Source organism: Haliaeetus albicilla, chromosome 1 (assembly GCF_947461875.1).
Source record: "Haliaeetus albicilla chromosome 1, bHalAlb1.1, whole genome shotgun sequence".
NCBI lineage: Eukaryota > Metazoa > Chordata > Aves > Accipitriformes > Accipitridae > Haliaeetus > Haliaeetus albicilla.
Window position 1 is genome coordinate 20,160,259 of NC_091483.1, and position 16,955 is coordinate 20,177,213.

A 16,955-nucleotide genomic window follows, 5' to 3' on the forward strand; every position below is an offset into this window, starting at 1 on the left:
AACTGTTTTTTACCACGACTACTCAAACACTCAGGCTGTAACTATTTTCTATATGTTAGAAGAGATTTTGCACTTGAATCAAAGCTGCTACAAAATATTTCTAAACATCACAAAATATTCACATTGTATAGATGGATAAGTGTATGCACAAAGCAGGCAATCAAATTTCTTCATGTCTACCCTGCAGAAATCCTATGACAGAGATGATATTCAGCATTTCTCTCTCCAAAACCTGTGCTTCAACTAATTCCACTCCACCTCCCCAGGTGAAGGGAACGCTAAGTACTCTAGGCTCCCAAAGCACTTAGGTAAATATCAAGACTTTGACCACATGTCAAATCTCCTGCTTGACTAGAAATTAATTTGGACCAGGGCCTGCAGTCCAGAGTACATTTCCATATGTTACACATCTGGAAAAATCATTAAATAAGAGGGTCAGTTTCCTTTCCATGAGATCAGTTTCAAACTTTCTGAAGACATAGCTGGATGCTTCAGTCCAGTATGAAGAGATTAACCAAGCAGTATGGGATATATTCAACCCTTTGCCGGTACTTAACCAGGCTGGAACCTGCTCTCTAGTCAAGAAAACTTTAAAGATTATATACTTCTGGATTTCTTCCTTGTCTCCAATAGTAAACAAAGCTTTTGTCTGTACAGGCTGCACAGATACACTGCTTCGGAAATTTTAAGGAATGTGATTTGTCTTATTCTGGCTGGTAGCAGGTTCCATTGCTAGATGTGGACATACATACACCATCTAATATCATGCCATTTAAACGTTTATGCAGTGAAATACAGTAAGCCAACATTATATATATCTACACACACACTTGATGTACACAGCAGTCTTGCATTTGCTATGTGCTCTGAGGTTTAAACACATATTCTCTTAATGACTGAAAGCTTTAATAAGATATTTCACTGCATACACAATCATGTAGTCATGGGAGAAGCCAGCATTTTGAATATGATACTGAGTGCAATTAAATTTTTATTTGATAGTTTCAGGATCAATAAGCAGTAAGAGATCACTGCCACCTCTTCCCTAGGATGTGAGAAGGGGAGAACATAGTGAAAACAATCAAGAAACGCATAGTGTATGTGGATATACTTATGCAATATATGTAGGTTTTAGTCTGTTTTAGGAATGCTTAAACTGGGCAGGAGGAGGAGGTTCTCTAGGTCATATAAGCACTTTCACTGTTGGAAAGAATTTGCGAGGTGGAAACAAAGGTAAGAAAAGATCAGAAAACACCACCCACTTCCCTTACATGTCCTCCCGTCTCTTCCATGACTCTATGGTATTCGGTCACTTTTGACCACAACATGCATTTTTCCCTCTTAAAGCATTAATCTGACCTATCACTAGCTTAATTTCTGTTATTTATTATAGTACAGTAGTGCCTAAGATGACACTAGCTACAACTGTAGCTCCAATTGCCTCCAAATGTACTAACGCATGGACGTCATTCTTGTCCAGTGGCAAAAAAGGCCAAGGAAAAGGGATAAACAAATAACAGACAGAGCTGCTTTCTGTTTTAAAACCCTCTCCAGCTGATCATACAAGTTTTCTTAATCCAGATAGCTTAGACTGGAGATTTCCATACAGGTTATCTCCCTGAAGATTAAATAAAATTCATGTAAGCTTTTTCAGGTAGAACAATAGATAATGGAAAAAATATATTATATAGACTTGCTACAACAGCTAAGCTTTCTCCAGGAAAAAATGTCAAGAACAACATGCTTTGTTTGCATCAAAAGTTTCTAGCAGTTTTCCACCTGCCCTTCATGAAAAGCACTTGTTCAAGTGCTTCTTGATTCCAGTATTGTGAAAAGGGATTGATGTTTAACAGGGTGTTGGCTTTATGGCAAAGCCTTCTGCATTGATCCAAGGTGTACAAGGCTGTGCCAAGGTGACGCACCTGTACTGGAAGCACAGAGGCTTTCCAAGAGAACAAGGGCTGTGAGGAAATAGGGCAGAAGGAGACAAACCTCCATGTCATTATTCAACTTCTGTATTTCAGTGCTCATCTCACAAATGCCTATGAAACTCTCTGAGACAGTACAAGAAAACGCAACCCTGCTTCACACTGCCAGGTGAGGACTGCCTACCATCAATTTCTTCAAAGCACACAGCAGAGACCTCTGCTGAGGCTCTGAAGAAATTGCAAACCTGTAAGGTAAATCAAAAGGGTGACCAAATAAAACTGACATAGAAATAGCTGCTAGCCTTTTTTTTAACATACCCTTTAAACAGATACACTGTGATGAAAAGTATGCTATTATTTTTGCAAAGGCAAGCACTCAAAAATTAAGAAATGTTAATATCACTGGCACCCAGGCAATGATGATACAGTCTTTCAAGACATGACCATGAACCACGTAGAAACCACTGTTAGTCCTCAGGACAAACCTATCCTGGGAGTGAAACACCTGTTTACAGAAGAAAGGAAGTTAATGTTCATAACAAGCTCTTTGGGCCTTGTGCTGAAGCCTCTACCTCACTCCTCTCAGTCCACAGCTCAGCTGGGCTTCTTGCAGCAGTAGCAGTGCTATCCTGAGTGGGTCATAGACACAGCCTTCTCAGAGCATCAGTGCCATGAAAAGCACAGCGCTGGTCTGAGAGACCCCCACAGCGGTGACGCTATGCTACAGGCCCTGATATCTGGGGCTGTACCTGACAGAAAGGCTATTTTATTAGGCAGTATCCAAGCAATAAATGCGGCAGAAATCATTGCCGTTGCCACTAAATTATTACTTGAACATTACTTAAATCATCTAAATCTTGATATACAGTATTCTTTACCTAATGGTCTCCTCCCTTCCCCCAGTTTGTGTCACACTGAATTTGGTTTAACAGTGAATTCAGATAAAAAGTAGATTAATATCAGCTGTTAAAAAAGATGAACAAAGTCACCATAATGTCACAGAGTGATACTGTCACACAGTACGCTGTCACAAAGGAGTTTTTGGATCACTTAAAGAATCACCGTCAAAGGTATTAGCAAATGTGATTTTAACGTGGATTTGTAAAAGTACGACTTAACAGAGTTCAATGGCAAGGTTCACTCTATTACTAACTACATGGAAAAAACATACAAAGGAAAATTGAGCTAGAATCAATTTAGAATGATTTACACAGAGACCAGAGATGCAAAAAGGAAAGGGAGACCCTCCCGATGAGTCACAAGGTTCACAGTGGACCCCCTTGCTTTCTAAACTCCTTCTCAGAGAGGAGTCTACATGTGGCTGGTCCAGACTTAGTCCCAGACTTGGTCAACAGTTTATGGCTAATGGAATTAGCTACATGGATTTCATTAGACATTCATTCAGCATGCTATCAGTCACTTACCGAGGATCTGTTGCAAATAAGGGGCCCCTCTGCCTTGGGTAAGGAAGAATCTCTTAGTCTCGGATAAGGAATCTCAAACCTTGATGTTAAAGAAGCGCCTTCTGTCCAGACATCTGGTGTTAGTTCACTCCGAAGTTCAAACCCTAGGTTTCCCAAAGCAGAGTTTGAGGCATCGAATCTCATAAAAATAAACAATGTAATAGAGTGGTACAGCAGCAGGATCAGCTCGAGCTGGGTGCCTCCAGAGAGGGACACTGAACAAAGAAATCCCTGGGCAATTATACCCTTAAAGACTATTCACCCACCCCTCACGCACTGTTCACACGCCTTCCACACTCCCTTTGGTCCAATAGTGATTCTGGTCTGGGATCTTCTGACTCTTTATTGGATTCCTTCACTGTCTCCAGACAGGCTGTTATCTTGTCTAGTTGCAGCTGCTGTTGACAGTTGTAGCCTCCTTATCTTCTGGTTTGTGCTGGCTCTGGAGGCCCTTGTTTTGCTTAAGTAGGTACAGGCTCAGTAAATCTAGGTGAAAGTTTACAGCTTGCGGCCTAAGACTTCAGCAAATCTAGCTATTCATGCTAAGTAAGTAAAGCCAAGCAAACAGCATACTAAATCACACTTTATAACTCTATTTAAAACTTCCTTACTTAAGCTAAACAACTAATATCTCTTAACCTTGAGAGGCATCCCTGCTCAAGGGGAGAGCTGCCTGGCATACAGTCCAGTTGCCATACAGGGAGAATTCAAATTGGGCTCATCTTGTTGCTTCAACGTGCAACCTTGAGAGGCGTCCCAGCTCAAGGGGAGATCACCACCATGCCGCCATCCTGCCCAGCAGGGAGAGCTCAAAGAAGGCTCACTTAGGCTGTCATATTTATGGGATAAAGTGCTTGGCTCATAGTCAAATTGCATACAATGGGGGAGGTATGCACAAGACTCCTTGTACCCACAGCTTGCTTTGTTCCTCGATAAATGATTCTTGGAAGAACCACCCCGCTATTCATGTGTTAATCGCATGATCAGTGTTCCAAGCACATATGCATCACTGCTCACTGGGCTATGCTCCTTTGTGGGTTTCCTAGAGGAGTTCTTGGCCCGGCTACAGCTCAGGCCTCTAACTCCTTTGGAGCCTGTACCAAACTACTGCTAGTTTGGTTAAGGGGGGGTTGAGTGCATCTGTCTCATACACACACCCCCTGAAAAGAACTTGTAAGTAAAATCAATACTCAAATTGTTCGAAACCTCAGCGCAAAAATATCACACAGCACAGGTAGGGAATATCAAGATCCTGCCAACTACTGGAAGAGAGGAAAAGCAGTATCAGAAATTGAAGCAGGAAAGGACTGGGAGACTAGGACACCAGGACTAGACTTCCCCTAGTGCTGCTCACAGTGATAAAACAACATACTGCTGCTGAATCACAGGGCTTTTTTTGTTCTCCTTTCCTAGGAAGGTATCTTCAGAGAAAGAAAAGGCAAAGAACACTGGAAGTGTCATGTGTGGAAAACAGCATCTCAAGTTTGCTGAAAATGTAAAAGGAATTTCAAAACAAAAGCAAACTGAGCATTCTCTCTGCCAAAAATTTAACAAGGAAGATAACAAACTGAACAACAACATTGTATGACTTACAGATTCTCTAAAACATCCCAACAATCCTACTTACAAACAGCCAAGGCAGGCAGGTGCCTGCTGTCTCCTAAAAGGGATCAGTAACAATTCTTGAGCTGTGCTGGCAGCCACTTTCTATTTTTAAGGAGGGGGGAGGAGAGCATTGAACATCCCACCCAGAATAAAGCTTCAGAAATCCTGTGCCACAAACGTTTCACATGAAGCAAATACCATTCTGATGCTTTTTTTAAAGTTTCAGACACACGACCAAGGGAATGGCCAAGAGGCCTCGTATTCCCCACCTCTGTTTTTTGGCTCACCAGCTGCTCTAAGAACAAAATTATGCCATTTGTATTGGAAGATTTGATGAAAACTGGTAAGTTCCCATAGAACATTTTGAGTCTGAAAAATCAGTGTTTCCCCGAAGAAAGCTTTCTGTCAGAATATATCCTGTCAGCTGTAGACCACCTCCCTTATATCTGTTTACAAGATTAGCAGACTGCAGCTTTTCCCACCTGTTTTTTTATTCACTGATCAGGGATACAAGTTTCCCCTTTTTCAGGTCCTTGTCTCTGAAAGATGTATTGCAAATGAAGGGAACCGTCTCCATTAAGTAAAACGCAAACAAAGCAAACCAATAAAATAAGCTTTTCATACTCTTCAGCTCATCATAAGCTCAGAAATGCACTCCTGAGGTGATGAGGATTACCAAAGTAATAAACGTAACAGCAAAAGTTTCCTACAGGTGATCATAATCCCATACGTATTTAAACTATCTATGAGCATTTTGATTTTAGAAGATCCATTCTTATCTACCTATGTTTTGAATGAGAATGGAGTTCTCCAGAGATGAAGCCTGTGATTTAAACACTGCATAGAAATGCAAATCCAACCAAAAAACAAAGGAAGGTGTGCAGGCAACCTGGATGACATTGTTTCTTAATTTTGAATTCCTGAAAATGCCAGACTACTGACCTCAGGCATCAGTGGTAAAGCACAGGATGTGGGTACATTATTTGCATTTTATGTACACAGCACCATCTCGCCTGGCCATATACCTACCCATATCTGGATATGTTGACCAAAAGGAGGCTGAGATTTACAAGGGGAAAAAAAAGACTCAGAAGTTTCAAGCATGAAGGAACAACATTTTCAGATAAGGTGCAGATGCTGATACATTGCCAAAAACAGTACCTACAGCACCTGCAAGAGGGTCTGGCACTCCTACAGAAGGAAGATCGGTATCTCTTTGGTCACCACTAACAATGCCTGCCATACCTGAGTGGTGGTTCAGTACTACTCAGTTCACACACCCACGGATTTTCAAAGTAATGACATGGTATTTTATCTCCAGCCTTGTTCATCTATTCAACTTATTCCTCCTGAAGCATCTGAAAGTTTTCCACATCTCCACACAGCTCAAGGAAGCCATTTTTTAAGTTAATAATTTTTTACCTGCTATGAAATTTAGTTGCTCCTGGGCCTTTTCTGTTATAATGCTATTTAAGGTGTTGGGTGGGCATGCATGGGGGTGGTATTATTAAAGAAATCTTTGTACATCTTTGTTTTCAAGAAGTGTTAAATAAAATAAAATAATCAACAAAAAAAGAAAAAAAATGTTAACAACAGCAATCAGTACCTAGCTTTTGTTGCAAGATTCCAACAAATCTGAATCAGGGACTCTTCAAAGGAGAACACAGCATCCTCTAACTCAGGAAAAAAACGCAATATGACATTATACTCATAAATGTATGATAATCCATTAAGTTTGTGGGACAAATCCCAGAAGCTTACAGTACTGTGAAAGAATTAATCAAGCATGGAGTACCAATGAAGAAGGAATAGATACCAAGCTGTATTAAAATCATTAAATACACAGCCAGTAAGCTTTCCTGAAATGTATTTGCTGGAAAGTAAAACATGTATTTGTTTATAGCCAGAAATAGGTAAAATTCATGCCCTTACCAGGCTTTTCAAAACATCTCATTGCACTGTACCACATCAGGTTTTTTAGACACAGCCCCTTACTTTCAGTCTTCAAGAGTCACTGCTGTCCTTTAATTAAAATGTGTTCTCCCAGTTCTGTTGACAAGAAATCCGTCTTGCCACTGCCATTTATTGCCACTGATGAGTCCTTCTCATTTGGAGGTGAAAAGAGTCAACTGGATATTGTGATTCCTGGCCTGAAGCAGCCTTTTCATTTGCAAAGGGGACTTCTGCACCAGGTCAGAAGGCAAGGACCACACTCCATAAAGGCTCTGCTGCCTCAGACCGGCAGGACAATTCCTAACATCTCAGTCCCACAAGCCTCCCCAGCTGTCAGCACCCTTCTTCCTTGCATCTCCTTGCTACCTCTACAGAAAACCAGAGGCCATATGTCCTCAGCGAGGATAATCCTTAAAGAGTTGCTTACATTCTGTCAATCCCAAACCCTACACAAGCCTGTCAAGGGCTTCATACTGTTGTGTCTTTCTCCACCAGTATTCGAGGAACTAGCCATGCAACAAATACATACATTGCTACTGTAAAGCAGAGGTTACAACTACAAAACATAGAATTTCAAGGGCTCCACATATTTGGAGGAAAGGAGATAAATTAATCTTATCCCCAAACTCCTGCCTCTAAAGTACAGTTGGAAAGCAAGCAAAATTCAGAAACCCATACACGCAAGCATACACAAAAAACAGTTTAACAAGGTAAACGAAGCTCTGCGCTGTAAGCAATGGCAAGTCTGAAGAAGGCTGAGGCAGCAGAACTGTCTGTTGACCCTGATTCAGCAAAGCCCTTGTCCATAGGTTTGCTTTATAGCACGTTCTTAAACTTAGCACTTTCCAGAACCAAAGCTGACTGCCAGCAGTACATCCTTGCTGGACAAATCATGCAAGGCACTTAGATTTCACCAGGTCTAACCCACACAGCATGGCTACAGTGTAGCTAGAGGAGCAGCAGGGCAAGGGAAAGAAACTAAGCTGAGTACAACACTGAAAAAAACAGCAAGGAAGAATATAATCAAAAGAATATTTCAACTTTAACAACAGAAGACTAAGTTGGATGCAGCCTCTTATGAAAGAAATTGCTCTACAGATGATAGGAATCAAACATTTCTGAGAAAAGAGAGGAAAACAACCCTTTGTCCTTCAATATTTAAACTGAAGGAAACATTTAAAAAATAAACCACCTTCTCCCAGGAACCAGACTGTACTAGAGGCTGCACCCTACTAGCTTTTGGCAGCCATCAGAAGCAATTTCCATCATCTTCCTTGGCATTACTCACTTATCACTCTGAATGCCTTAAAATGTTCCATAACCAGTATGAACTTTCACAAGCAGTTAAAAACAACAGAAAGAAGTTTATAGTCCTTGTTGGCTTTGGCACTGGAGCTGTCAGAAACCACACTGTGAAGAGTGTTAAATATCCTGATTTATATTCCAATTGAATCAAGATAACATCTACGTACAGAACACAATGTACCCTCCAGATTCACTACAGCTGTCAGATTCATTTTGTGGCGATCCAATCCCTAGATGAGGCAGAGAGGTATGTAGGACACTGAGCAAGTAAATGCCTGTGATTTTGGTTTGCTTTTTGATCAGGCTACTATATACAGTATTCCAACCAGAATCCATCCAGAAAACAGATTTTTATTTTTTTTTTAAAACTCCATTCCTTCCCTTGTATTGCCAAAAAAAAAAAGAAATTATGAAGTTAGATGTACTTTGGTGAGTGATAGCAGAGGAGGTGCAGTAGAGAGTTTGGGTGTCTTCGCAATATCTCTGTCCACCCACGCCTCTCCCCTTAATGTGATTGTGTAGTCATCACTGTCCTTTTGTGCCTCAGGATGGCAAGTATAATAGCAGAAAAGAACAATGACCTGTGGTATGAGGATAAAGCACACTGGCAGTTGTAAAGAGCTAAATGAGGAAGAAATGGGAACTGCAGAAAACTGACCCCCTTGGGGGAGGTGGAGGGGAGGACAGGGGGAAATCAATTTTGCAAATTAGGTGTCTAAGTGTAAAAACCCTCATTGCCCAAACCTCCAAAGATGTGTACCTGTGTCATGGTTTAACCCCAGCCAGCAATTAAGCACCATGCAGCTGCTCACTCACTTCCCCCCACCCAGTGGGATGGGGGAAAGAATCAGAAGGAAAAAGGTAAAACTCGTGGGTTGAGATAGGAACAGTTTAATAGAACAGAAAGGAAGAAAATAATAATGATAATAACAATAATGAAATGACAATAATAGTAAAATGATTGGAATATACAAAACAAGTGATGCACAATTCAGTTGCTTGCTGACCGATGCCCACTTTGTTCCTGAGCAGCAATCCGCCCCAGGCCAACTCCCCCTAGTTTATATACTGGGCATGACATCACATGGTATGGAATATCCCTTTGGCCAGTTTGGGTCAGCTGTCCTGGCTGTGTCCCCTCCCAACTTCTTGTGCCCCTCCAGCCTTCTCGCTGGCTGGGCATGAGAAGCTGAAAAATCCTTGACTTAGTCTAAACACTACTTAGCAAGAACTGAAAACATCAGTGTGTTGTCAACACTGTTTTCATGCTGAACCCAAAACATAACACTATATCAGCTACTAGAAAGAAAATTCACTCTGTCCCAGCCAAAACCAGGACAACCTGCAAGACTCAGAGCCCTGAGTCAGGTCTGGATTGCCTTTCTCAATTCAAATGCATTAAGAGTACAGAAATGCTTGTTTAAGGGCTGGGTTGCCTCACGCAGATCACTGGGATGGCAATGTTGCCCCCAGCTACACTGAGGCTGCAAACAGGACGGGATATGAAGCAACAGGGCTGGCACACTAGAGATCAAGGCATGATGTGCTGTAAGCAAACACCTGAACTCCATGTGATGAGTAGAGTTTCCACAGGACAAGGGGCCACTCTCACCAGTGAGAATCATATAGCTTGGAAAAGACCCTTGAGATCATCAAGTCCAAGCATTAACCTAACACTGCCAAGTCCACCACTAAACCATGTCCCTAAGCGCCACGTCTACATGAGGGTCCCATTGCGACCCAGTGTCAAACACTGTTCATTTCACAACAGATTCAAGTTAAAAAAGGCATCAATTCTTTGATAAAAGAGCATGTTAGATTTGAAACTCCTCCTCTCCCACTCAGTCATTACGATTCTTGCACTGAGGGGGGGATTTTTTTTTAAACCGTCTCAAGATTTGCCAGAGCACCTGGGAAGACAGGATTACATCAAATTAATTCCTACCCATTGTTGCTGCTCTGGTTGTCTGTAGGTTCCATTATGATGTTTCCATTTGAGTCAGCTCATCTGGAAGAGAAAAAACAGATATTCAATATCTCTTTTACAAAACAACAGCACATTGTACTCAGTAGATGCCACCCAAGCTTTGTTTCAACAGTCACAAAGACCAACCGAAGCACACCCTTCCTCAGAGTAAGCAGAGGGGAAAAGAGGGAATGTTGAACAAGCAAACATGAAAAATCTTCAGTTTCCAAAGTAGCAAGTCATTACAGTATAGCAATGTCTAGAATGTTTGTTACAGCAAACAAAAAATGAAATAAAAATGTTTATTTCCTTTGTCTGTGTGCGTCTGTGCGCACACTCTGCATTTAGGTTTGTATGTGTGTTATATCTGAAATCTCCATTTTAAATTAACTCTCCAAAATAATTTTGCACTGCAAAATTAAAAAGATACACAATACTCACCCCCAACACTCTCCCACAGATATTTTCAGAGTTGCGTGAATCCCTCAATTCTCCCTAGCAGTCTAAATCATCTTTCAATTACATTCAAGATGATGGTGTGAAATACTACACAACAGGAAGGTTAGATGAGTAAGAAATCTATTCTTTAGGTTACAAGGCAGCAAATAATTTGAATTTTTGCTGTTCACTAGGTTGACAGCTTTCTCCACAATCCTCAATACTGATAGGCTGAGGCACAATCTCTGCATCAAACACACAGTTCAAGAAACTGAGCTCTGAAAAAGCTTGTAAATGCTGGGAATGCTCCTGTAAACACTTCTGTTGGTTTCAAAGAGACCTGTTAGAGCCACCAACACTCATCAGTATATCATAATGAGTGTTTGCAGAAATTGGCCTTAACTGTCTAGGAACAACAAAATACATTTAGTAATCATCTGTCTGGAACAGCAAGACAGCAGGAGCCGCCATGTGACATTGGCTCTCTCAGCAGGTTTTTCAAAGGACTAGCAGCTACCTAATCCAGCACCTGTACCAATCTCTGCTGAGCTCTTCAGCATTCAAAACAGGGAGCTAAACTACAGCTGGCTAAGTACCTGCTTACAGCAGGGAGACTGGGCTGAGATCTCCAGGGACATGCTACACACAGAGCGTGGGATGTCCGACTGGCAGTTATTGCAGTACTCCTAAACACATACATTCCAAACACATGGATCCTATGTAGCTAAGAATTGGAGAACCAAGATAACCATTTTCCCCTTCCCCCAACAGTGACGCTGCATTTCAGTTTGGCTCTTAAGGAGAACTACAGGCTTGGCCAAGAGCATGACAAACAAGGCTATTGCACAGGCTCCAGGATATTCAGTTCAATTTTAAGAATAAATATGCCATTAGGGCACTCCCTTCAGACAACCAAATAGCCCTCTGATGAATGGAAACGTTTGTGGAAAGGGGAAGGACAGAAGAGAAAAAACAAGCATGAAAAATAGAGCTATAGATTAAAAGGTAACACTGGATAAAAATTCAAAGCAGCACCGTTCAGGAAGCAAGGAGGAAACAGAAGGGGAAGGATGTTGCAGCAATTAGTACTGCAAGAGAGAGAGCCCCTCATGTCAGTGTAACAGCAGGTCCACCTAGCAGGGCCCTCAGAGACAGCTAAGTTTCAGCCACTATGTAACTGGTGCCATTTTGGCTGATCACAGGAAAAAAAAAATTCCCCTTGCTTACATCCACATAAAAGAGATGAACTCAGAGCATACCCTCACACAAAGCTCTTTGCTCACTCTATGTCCAACACCTATTTCTCATCATCTCCTGTCTGCCCCAAACTTGTCTTTAGTCACAGTGGTGCAGGCAAAGCAAAGCCTGTGCAGACCTCATGGCATCAAAATAGTTTTCATGATGCCTGCCACATTGGTTGTTGCCCTGTGCAACTAAGACGTGGTCTACAAGGACTTGTGAAGAAAAGAAACAAGCCTGGAAACACAAAGACACAGTAAGTGCAAGATCACCTCAGCAGAAGTGTAAAACTCCAGCAGGAAGAAATATGACTGAAAATGTTTACATTTCAATTTGTGACATTCATTTGCAGCATCTCATGCTCCTGAGGGAGCAAAATGATTTATGGCTGGGGGGCAGACTGCAGTAGCATTATATGAAGCCTTGTGAACCCACCTACAGCAACTGATATTAAACAGGAGCACAGATGCTTTGATGATTAGATGAAGTATCTGACCTCTAGGTCATGGTTTTAATCCCACCTAAGATACCATCAGATAATCATTCTGCAAGTCACAGAAAGACACAGGCCACTAAAGATGGGAATCCTGTCAGGCACCCACCTCAACCTGCAGCTAGGAAGACTGAGTAACAGACACACATACTAAGTTTAGAGTACAGATCTGAAAGCAAACAAACCCTTATTATTTGTTCCCTCCTAAGAATCAAGAAAACCATAACCTTTGCTGGTAAATAAACAGCCTTAAAAGGACAACTTGAATTTAAAAACAAACTTAGGTGGGAGAAGCAGGAAGCACATACGGAAGAAGTCACTCCAACTTTCTTTCAACTTTTTTTTTTTATTTAATTCTACATTCCTGGTCTTAAATGTTCAGAGGACTTTCCTCAGCCAATGCATGGACCTCACATTGTAACGACATAGGCAGATAGAAATGCGTGCACACATTTGACTAAACAGGGTGGTGGGGAAGCCTGCTCTGTGACCAACTTGTCCTTAACACGGCTATAAAGCATGTGAGCATCCAGGAATAAAATCTAGATTTCACTAAACAATCTACATGTTTTGCGAATGCCTTTGACAGGGCCAGGTTTTCAACCTTACTGATGCAGCATGGATGTGAGGTTGCATGGACATTATTAATCTGACATATTTTAAAAAGTTACAAATGCTTTTGCTTTTATTTTCTGCAACCAAGCTATCTTTATAAACATAAGCTTTCCTTTCTGATGTCAATTAGCCTAGCTGGCTAATTTAGTCAGGATGCCTTTTCTTGTTCCAAAAGCAACTGTTCTGTTATTAACAGTGCTTTTTGCTCAAAAAGCTTAAAATAGTTTCTTCCTTCACTCATTTTCAGTGATATGGGTTGCTTCTTGCCCTGCAGCCTGCCCCCCCCCCCCCCGATGTTTCAGTAAGTCTAGGATGCCAAGGTTTTTCTTCTGAGTCAGTCAGGAAGCACCCTTGCAAAAGACTGGTGGAAATCACTTTTTAGATATGAAAAATGCTAACCATTTTTTGTAAAGCTTGTTTCTTTAGTGGGTTTGTTTGTTTGTTTCATTCTTCAATAATTTCAGACTGAAAATAGAAATGAATGTCTGTGTGCATTTATACAGACTGCTAACTTGTCCTCCAAAAACGTTGCTAGTACCAGTCATGCAAAAATGAGGCAATGCAAAAGGAGACAGACTGAGTTTGCTGTATGGGAAAAGGTCACATTTTTATTATTTGCTTTACTGAAGTCTTAGAAATAGCCATTCTAACACTACTTAGGATACGTCGTAACTCTTAAATAAGAAAGAGGAAAGATTAGCACTACACATCAGAGTATATGCAAAAATACTATCAATAAAGCCCTGATGGCACCTGGATGAAACAAAATCACCCTGCCTCTGTGGCCACATTGCATGAGGACACAGTGCACCACCTCCTGGCCATGAGATGCAGCTCATAATCCAGCTGCACCATACCCTAGTGAGCCAAGCTCTGTTTTACACACTTGGGTACAGATTAATCAAGACGTTAGCCAAAACTGAGGAAGTGGAGAGCTGCCGGGGGAAGAAACTGTCCACATCTGCTCCTAACCCCAGGCGAGCCAACAATGCCTCCTAATCCATGGGGCTGAGGGCAGCTGGGGGCTAATTACTCCAATGCTAACACCTGAGCTGCATACCACAGCGAAACAGCCATCAGAAACTCAAGACCAAGCAGTTTCTGTTCCAAAGACTCTCCCCAAAGTCATGAAAAAATAAGGTAGTGAGAAGCTTCTAGATTCCTCATCATAACCTAACCAAGATATAAGACTGCTTTGTGACTGGCTAGATCAAGAGCATTAAACACCACCTTTTTAACAAAAAACGTGCCAGCACTGCCTTTAAAAGAGAAGCCTGCCTAAGTTAAAGATACAGTCCAATGGGGAGATAGAACAAGCATACCTTGTGCGTCTTCGACAGGCAAGACAGACATGGATTCAAGGATTTAGCTGTGGAAGGTAATTTTATGTACTGAGAGGTGACAGATATGCTCATAAATTGACTCCTCTGCAGGAGCTCAGACTTTTATGAAAGGAAGGCAATGTAGTTCTGCAAGCTGCGAAATTTACAAATGCATTGCAAAGCTCGTGGATGCAGGTGGACACCTTAGCTGAATATTGGGTTAAGTTTGCCACCAATAAGTAATTTTCTACCAGTCTACCAGAAAACGTATCCAAATTTAATGTTATTTTGTATTTCCCATCAAACTGTCTGGAAGCAAGTAAAACATACATATAGTACTATGGCTTAAAATTTACTAATAATGAAAAGCCAGGTGAGATGCACATGTACCTACCTTATCATCTAAAATAGATTTGAACACTGCAACTAGTATTCATGAACAGAAGAAAGGGTTAGAGCGGAGTCTGGAAAGCTCCGGCTCTATACCTCAGGAACTGCAAAAAGTATGATCGTGAGGGGTAGCAGGAATAATTTATTTCGCTGGCTTTACCCTTGGATAGGCCATCTGCAGCTGCCAGTTTTCTACCGCTGCCAATTATTCCTTTCTACTTCACATTTATTGCAAAAGGAAGTGTAAGGCTAGTTGTTGGTAAAGAAGCTGAACTCTTCATAATCACTGTTTCTCATTTTTAAAAAGCTATTGTCATAGGCAGCCACAGCATACAATGGGGATGAAAGCAGGCACCCAAGTGGCCCTTATCTGAATTTTTACAAGCTTCTTACAGTGCTGTATTTGGAAAAACTGATTTCTGTATCCCTTAGCTGAACATCTTTGTATTCCTCTTCTTTCTGCCTTTCTCCATCAAGCCACAGGCAAACAGCTGCTCTGATGGAACACATAAGCTGCTTGGAAAGTTAAATCTTATGTCCCCATCTCAAGAATTTCCCTTCAACACTGTTACTACTAATATAGATATGATATTATTATAGGTAAAACTTGATGTATTTGCATACATAAAGTTATTTGAAGGTACATCTCAATGACCAGTCACAGAAGAATTTGGATTATTGCAACTAAAAAAAAAAAACCCCAAACCACCACCAGTTTTGACTTCACTTCCCCAATTTGGGTTTCTCCACCTAGGCTTTACCATCTTCCTCTAGAGTCACAGAGTGCTACAGCTCAACTGTAAGACTGACCCATGCCCATGCCCGAGTGAGAACAGCGGCATTACTCACCTGAGTAAAAACACCCAGGATAAGCTCCTTGCCCAAGCAGACCCCAAGCTAGTAAGATCCCACTTACACAGCGGGGGGGAGGCGGGGCGGGGGGCGATCAGACAGAAAAGACTGTGCAGCAGTCAAGGAAAATTGCCGGGGAGCTGGGATAACAACCACCCTGATGACACCCGGCTTATTGGGAGGAAGGCGTCTCAAGTTACCACCTCGCTAACCTGAAGGGATACAGCGCTTCTTCTACGCCTAACCCTCGCTTTCCGTGCCACAACGCAGCAACTTTCAGCCGCCAGTCACTGCGCTACCGCACGCCGTGGCATCGCAACGCCCGTCAAGATGCCGCAAGCGCCCGCGCAGGCGGTTGGAAACCGCCCCGACCCCCGCCCGGACACCGCCCGCTCCGCGCAGCAGCCGCGCGGCGGCCCCATCCATCCACAAACGGCCCCGCCGCCCCGGCCTCCTCCCTCCCGCCGCCACCGGCCGCTCCTTCTCCGCGGGTAGCCCCTGGCAGCGGCGGTGCGCCGGGGCCGGCAAGGGAAGCCGCCGCGGCCGGCGTGGGAAGCCGCCGCCGCCGCCGGCCTCCCCACCTCACCTCGCCTCGCCTCACCTCCGCCGCATCGCTGCCGGCCGGGCTCCGCGGCAGCCGTCCCCGCTCGCGCTCCGCCCCCCCCGACCTGTTGCGCGGAGCCCTGGGGCCGCCCCTTCGCCGCCGCCACCGCCTCCGCAGCGCGGCCGGCGCCGCAAGGTGAGCGGCGCCCGGGCCGCCCCGCCCGCCCCGCCGGGGGATTCCGGGCGCGCCCGAAGGGTTCCGGAAGGACCCGAAGGCCGGCGGTGGCGGAGCTCCCCGCTCGTGTCCGCCCCCCGGCCGGGGCGAGTGCGGGCGGTGCCGGGGCGAGCGATTTCGGGCGCTCTCGCCGCCCCCGCGTTGCGTCTCGTTGACACCGGGATGAAGAATGGATTCGAAGAACGACACAAAATCCGCGGGAATAGCAGAGATTCAATCCAAACGACTGTGCCGAAATAAACGCCCCGACCTATAGACCTGCTCGGGGTTCGAAAAGGCCAATTTCACAAAGTGCCCTGCGGCTCTAGCAATTTGACACCGAGGTTGACGAAAAAAAAAAAAAAGTTTATTTTCTGAAGGGGAATGGGTGCAGGCTGATTTTCTATCCTAGAACAATGCAATCCACACGGTACCTCACTTCGCAGCTACCTTGACGGGTGATCACCTCAGAGGGAGCACCACCGCGGGCTGAACCCTCAGGCACTGCCGGTTTCTCACGACTCCCAGGGAGCTCTGCACTTTACCAGGACTCCTAATCAGCTTCCAACCCAATGAAGTTGATGGTACCTGCTTAAGGGCATCGCTTAGTAAAAGCACAGAGGAGCTAC

The 16,955-nt window shown here is 43.3% G+C and overlaps 1 protein-coding gene across 1 annotated transcript in view; it reads right to left on the minus strand.

Moving 5' to 3' along the window:
- Window positions 1-16,194, minus strand: part of AFF1 (ALF transcription elongation factor 1) — a 121,276-nt gene extending 105,082 nt beyond the window's left edge. The window contains exons 1-2 of the mRNA XM_069781224.1: window positions 16,171-16,194; window positions 10,200-10,262 (exon numbers count right to left, since the gene is read on the minus strand). Coding sequence (XP_069637325.1) covers window positions 10,200-10,234 — 35 coding nt within the window. The 5' untranslated portion in view covers window positions 10,235-10,262; window positions 16,171-16,194. The remainder of the gene's footprint in view (window positions 1-10,199; window positions 10,263-16,170) is intronic.
- Window positions 16,195-16,955: the final 761 nt, after the last annotated feature.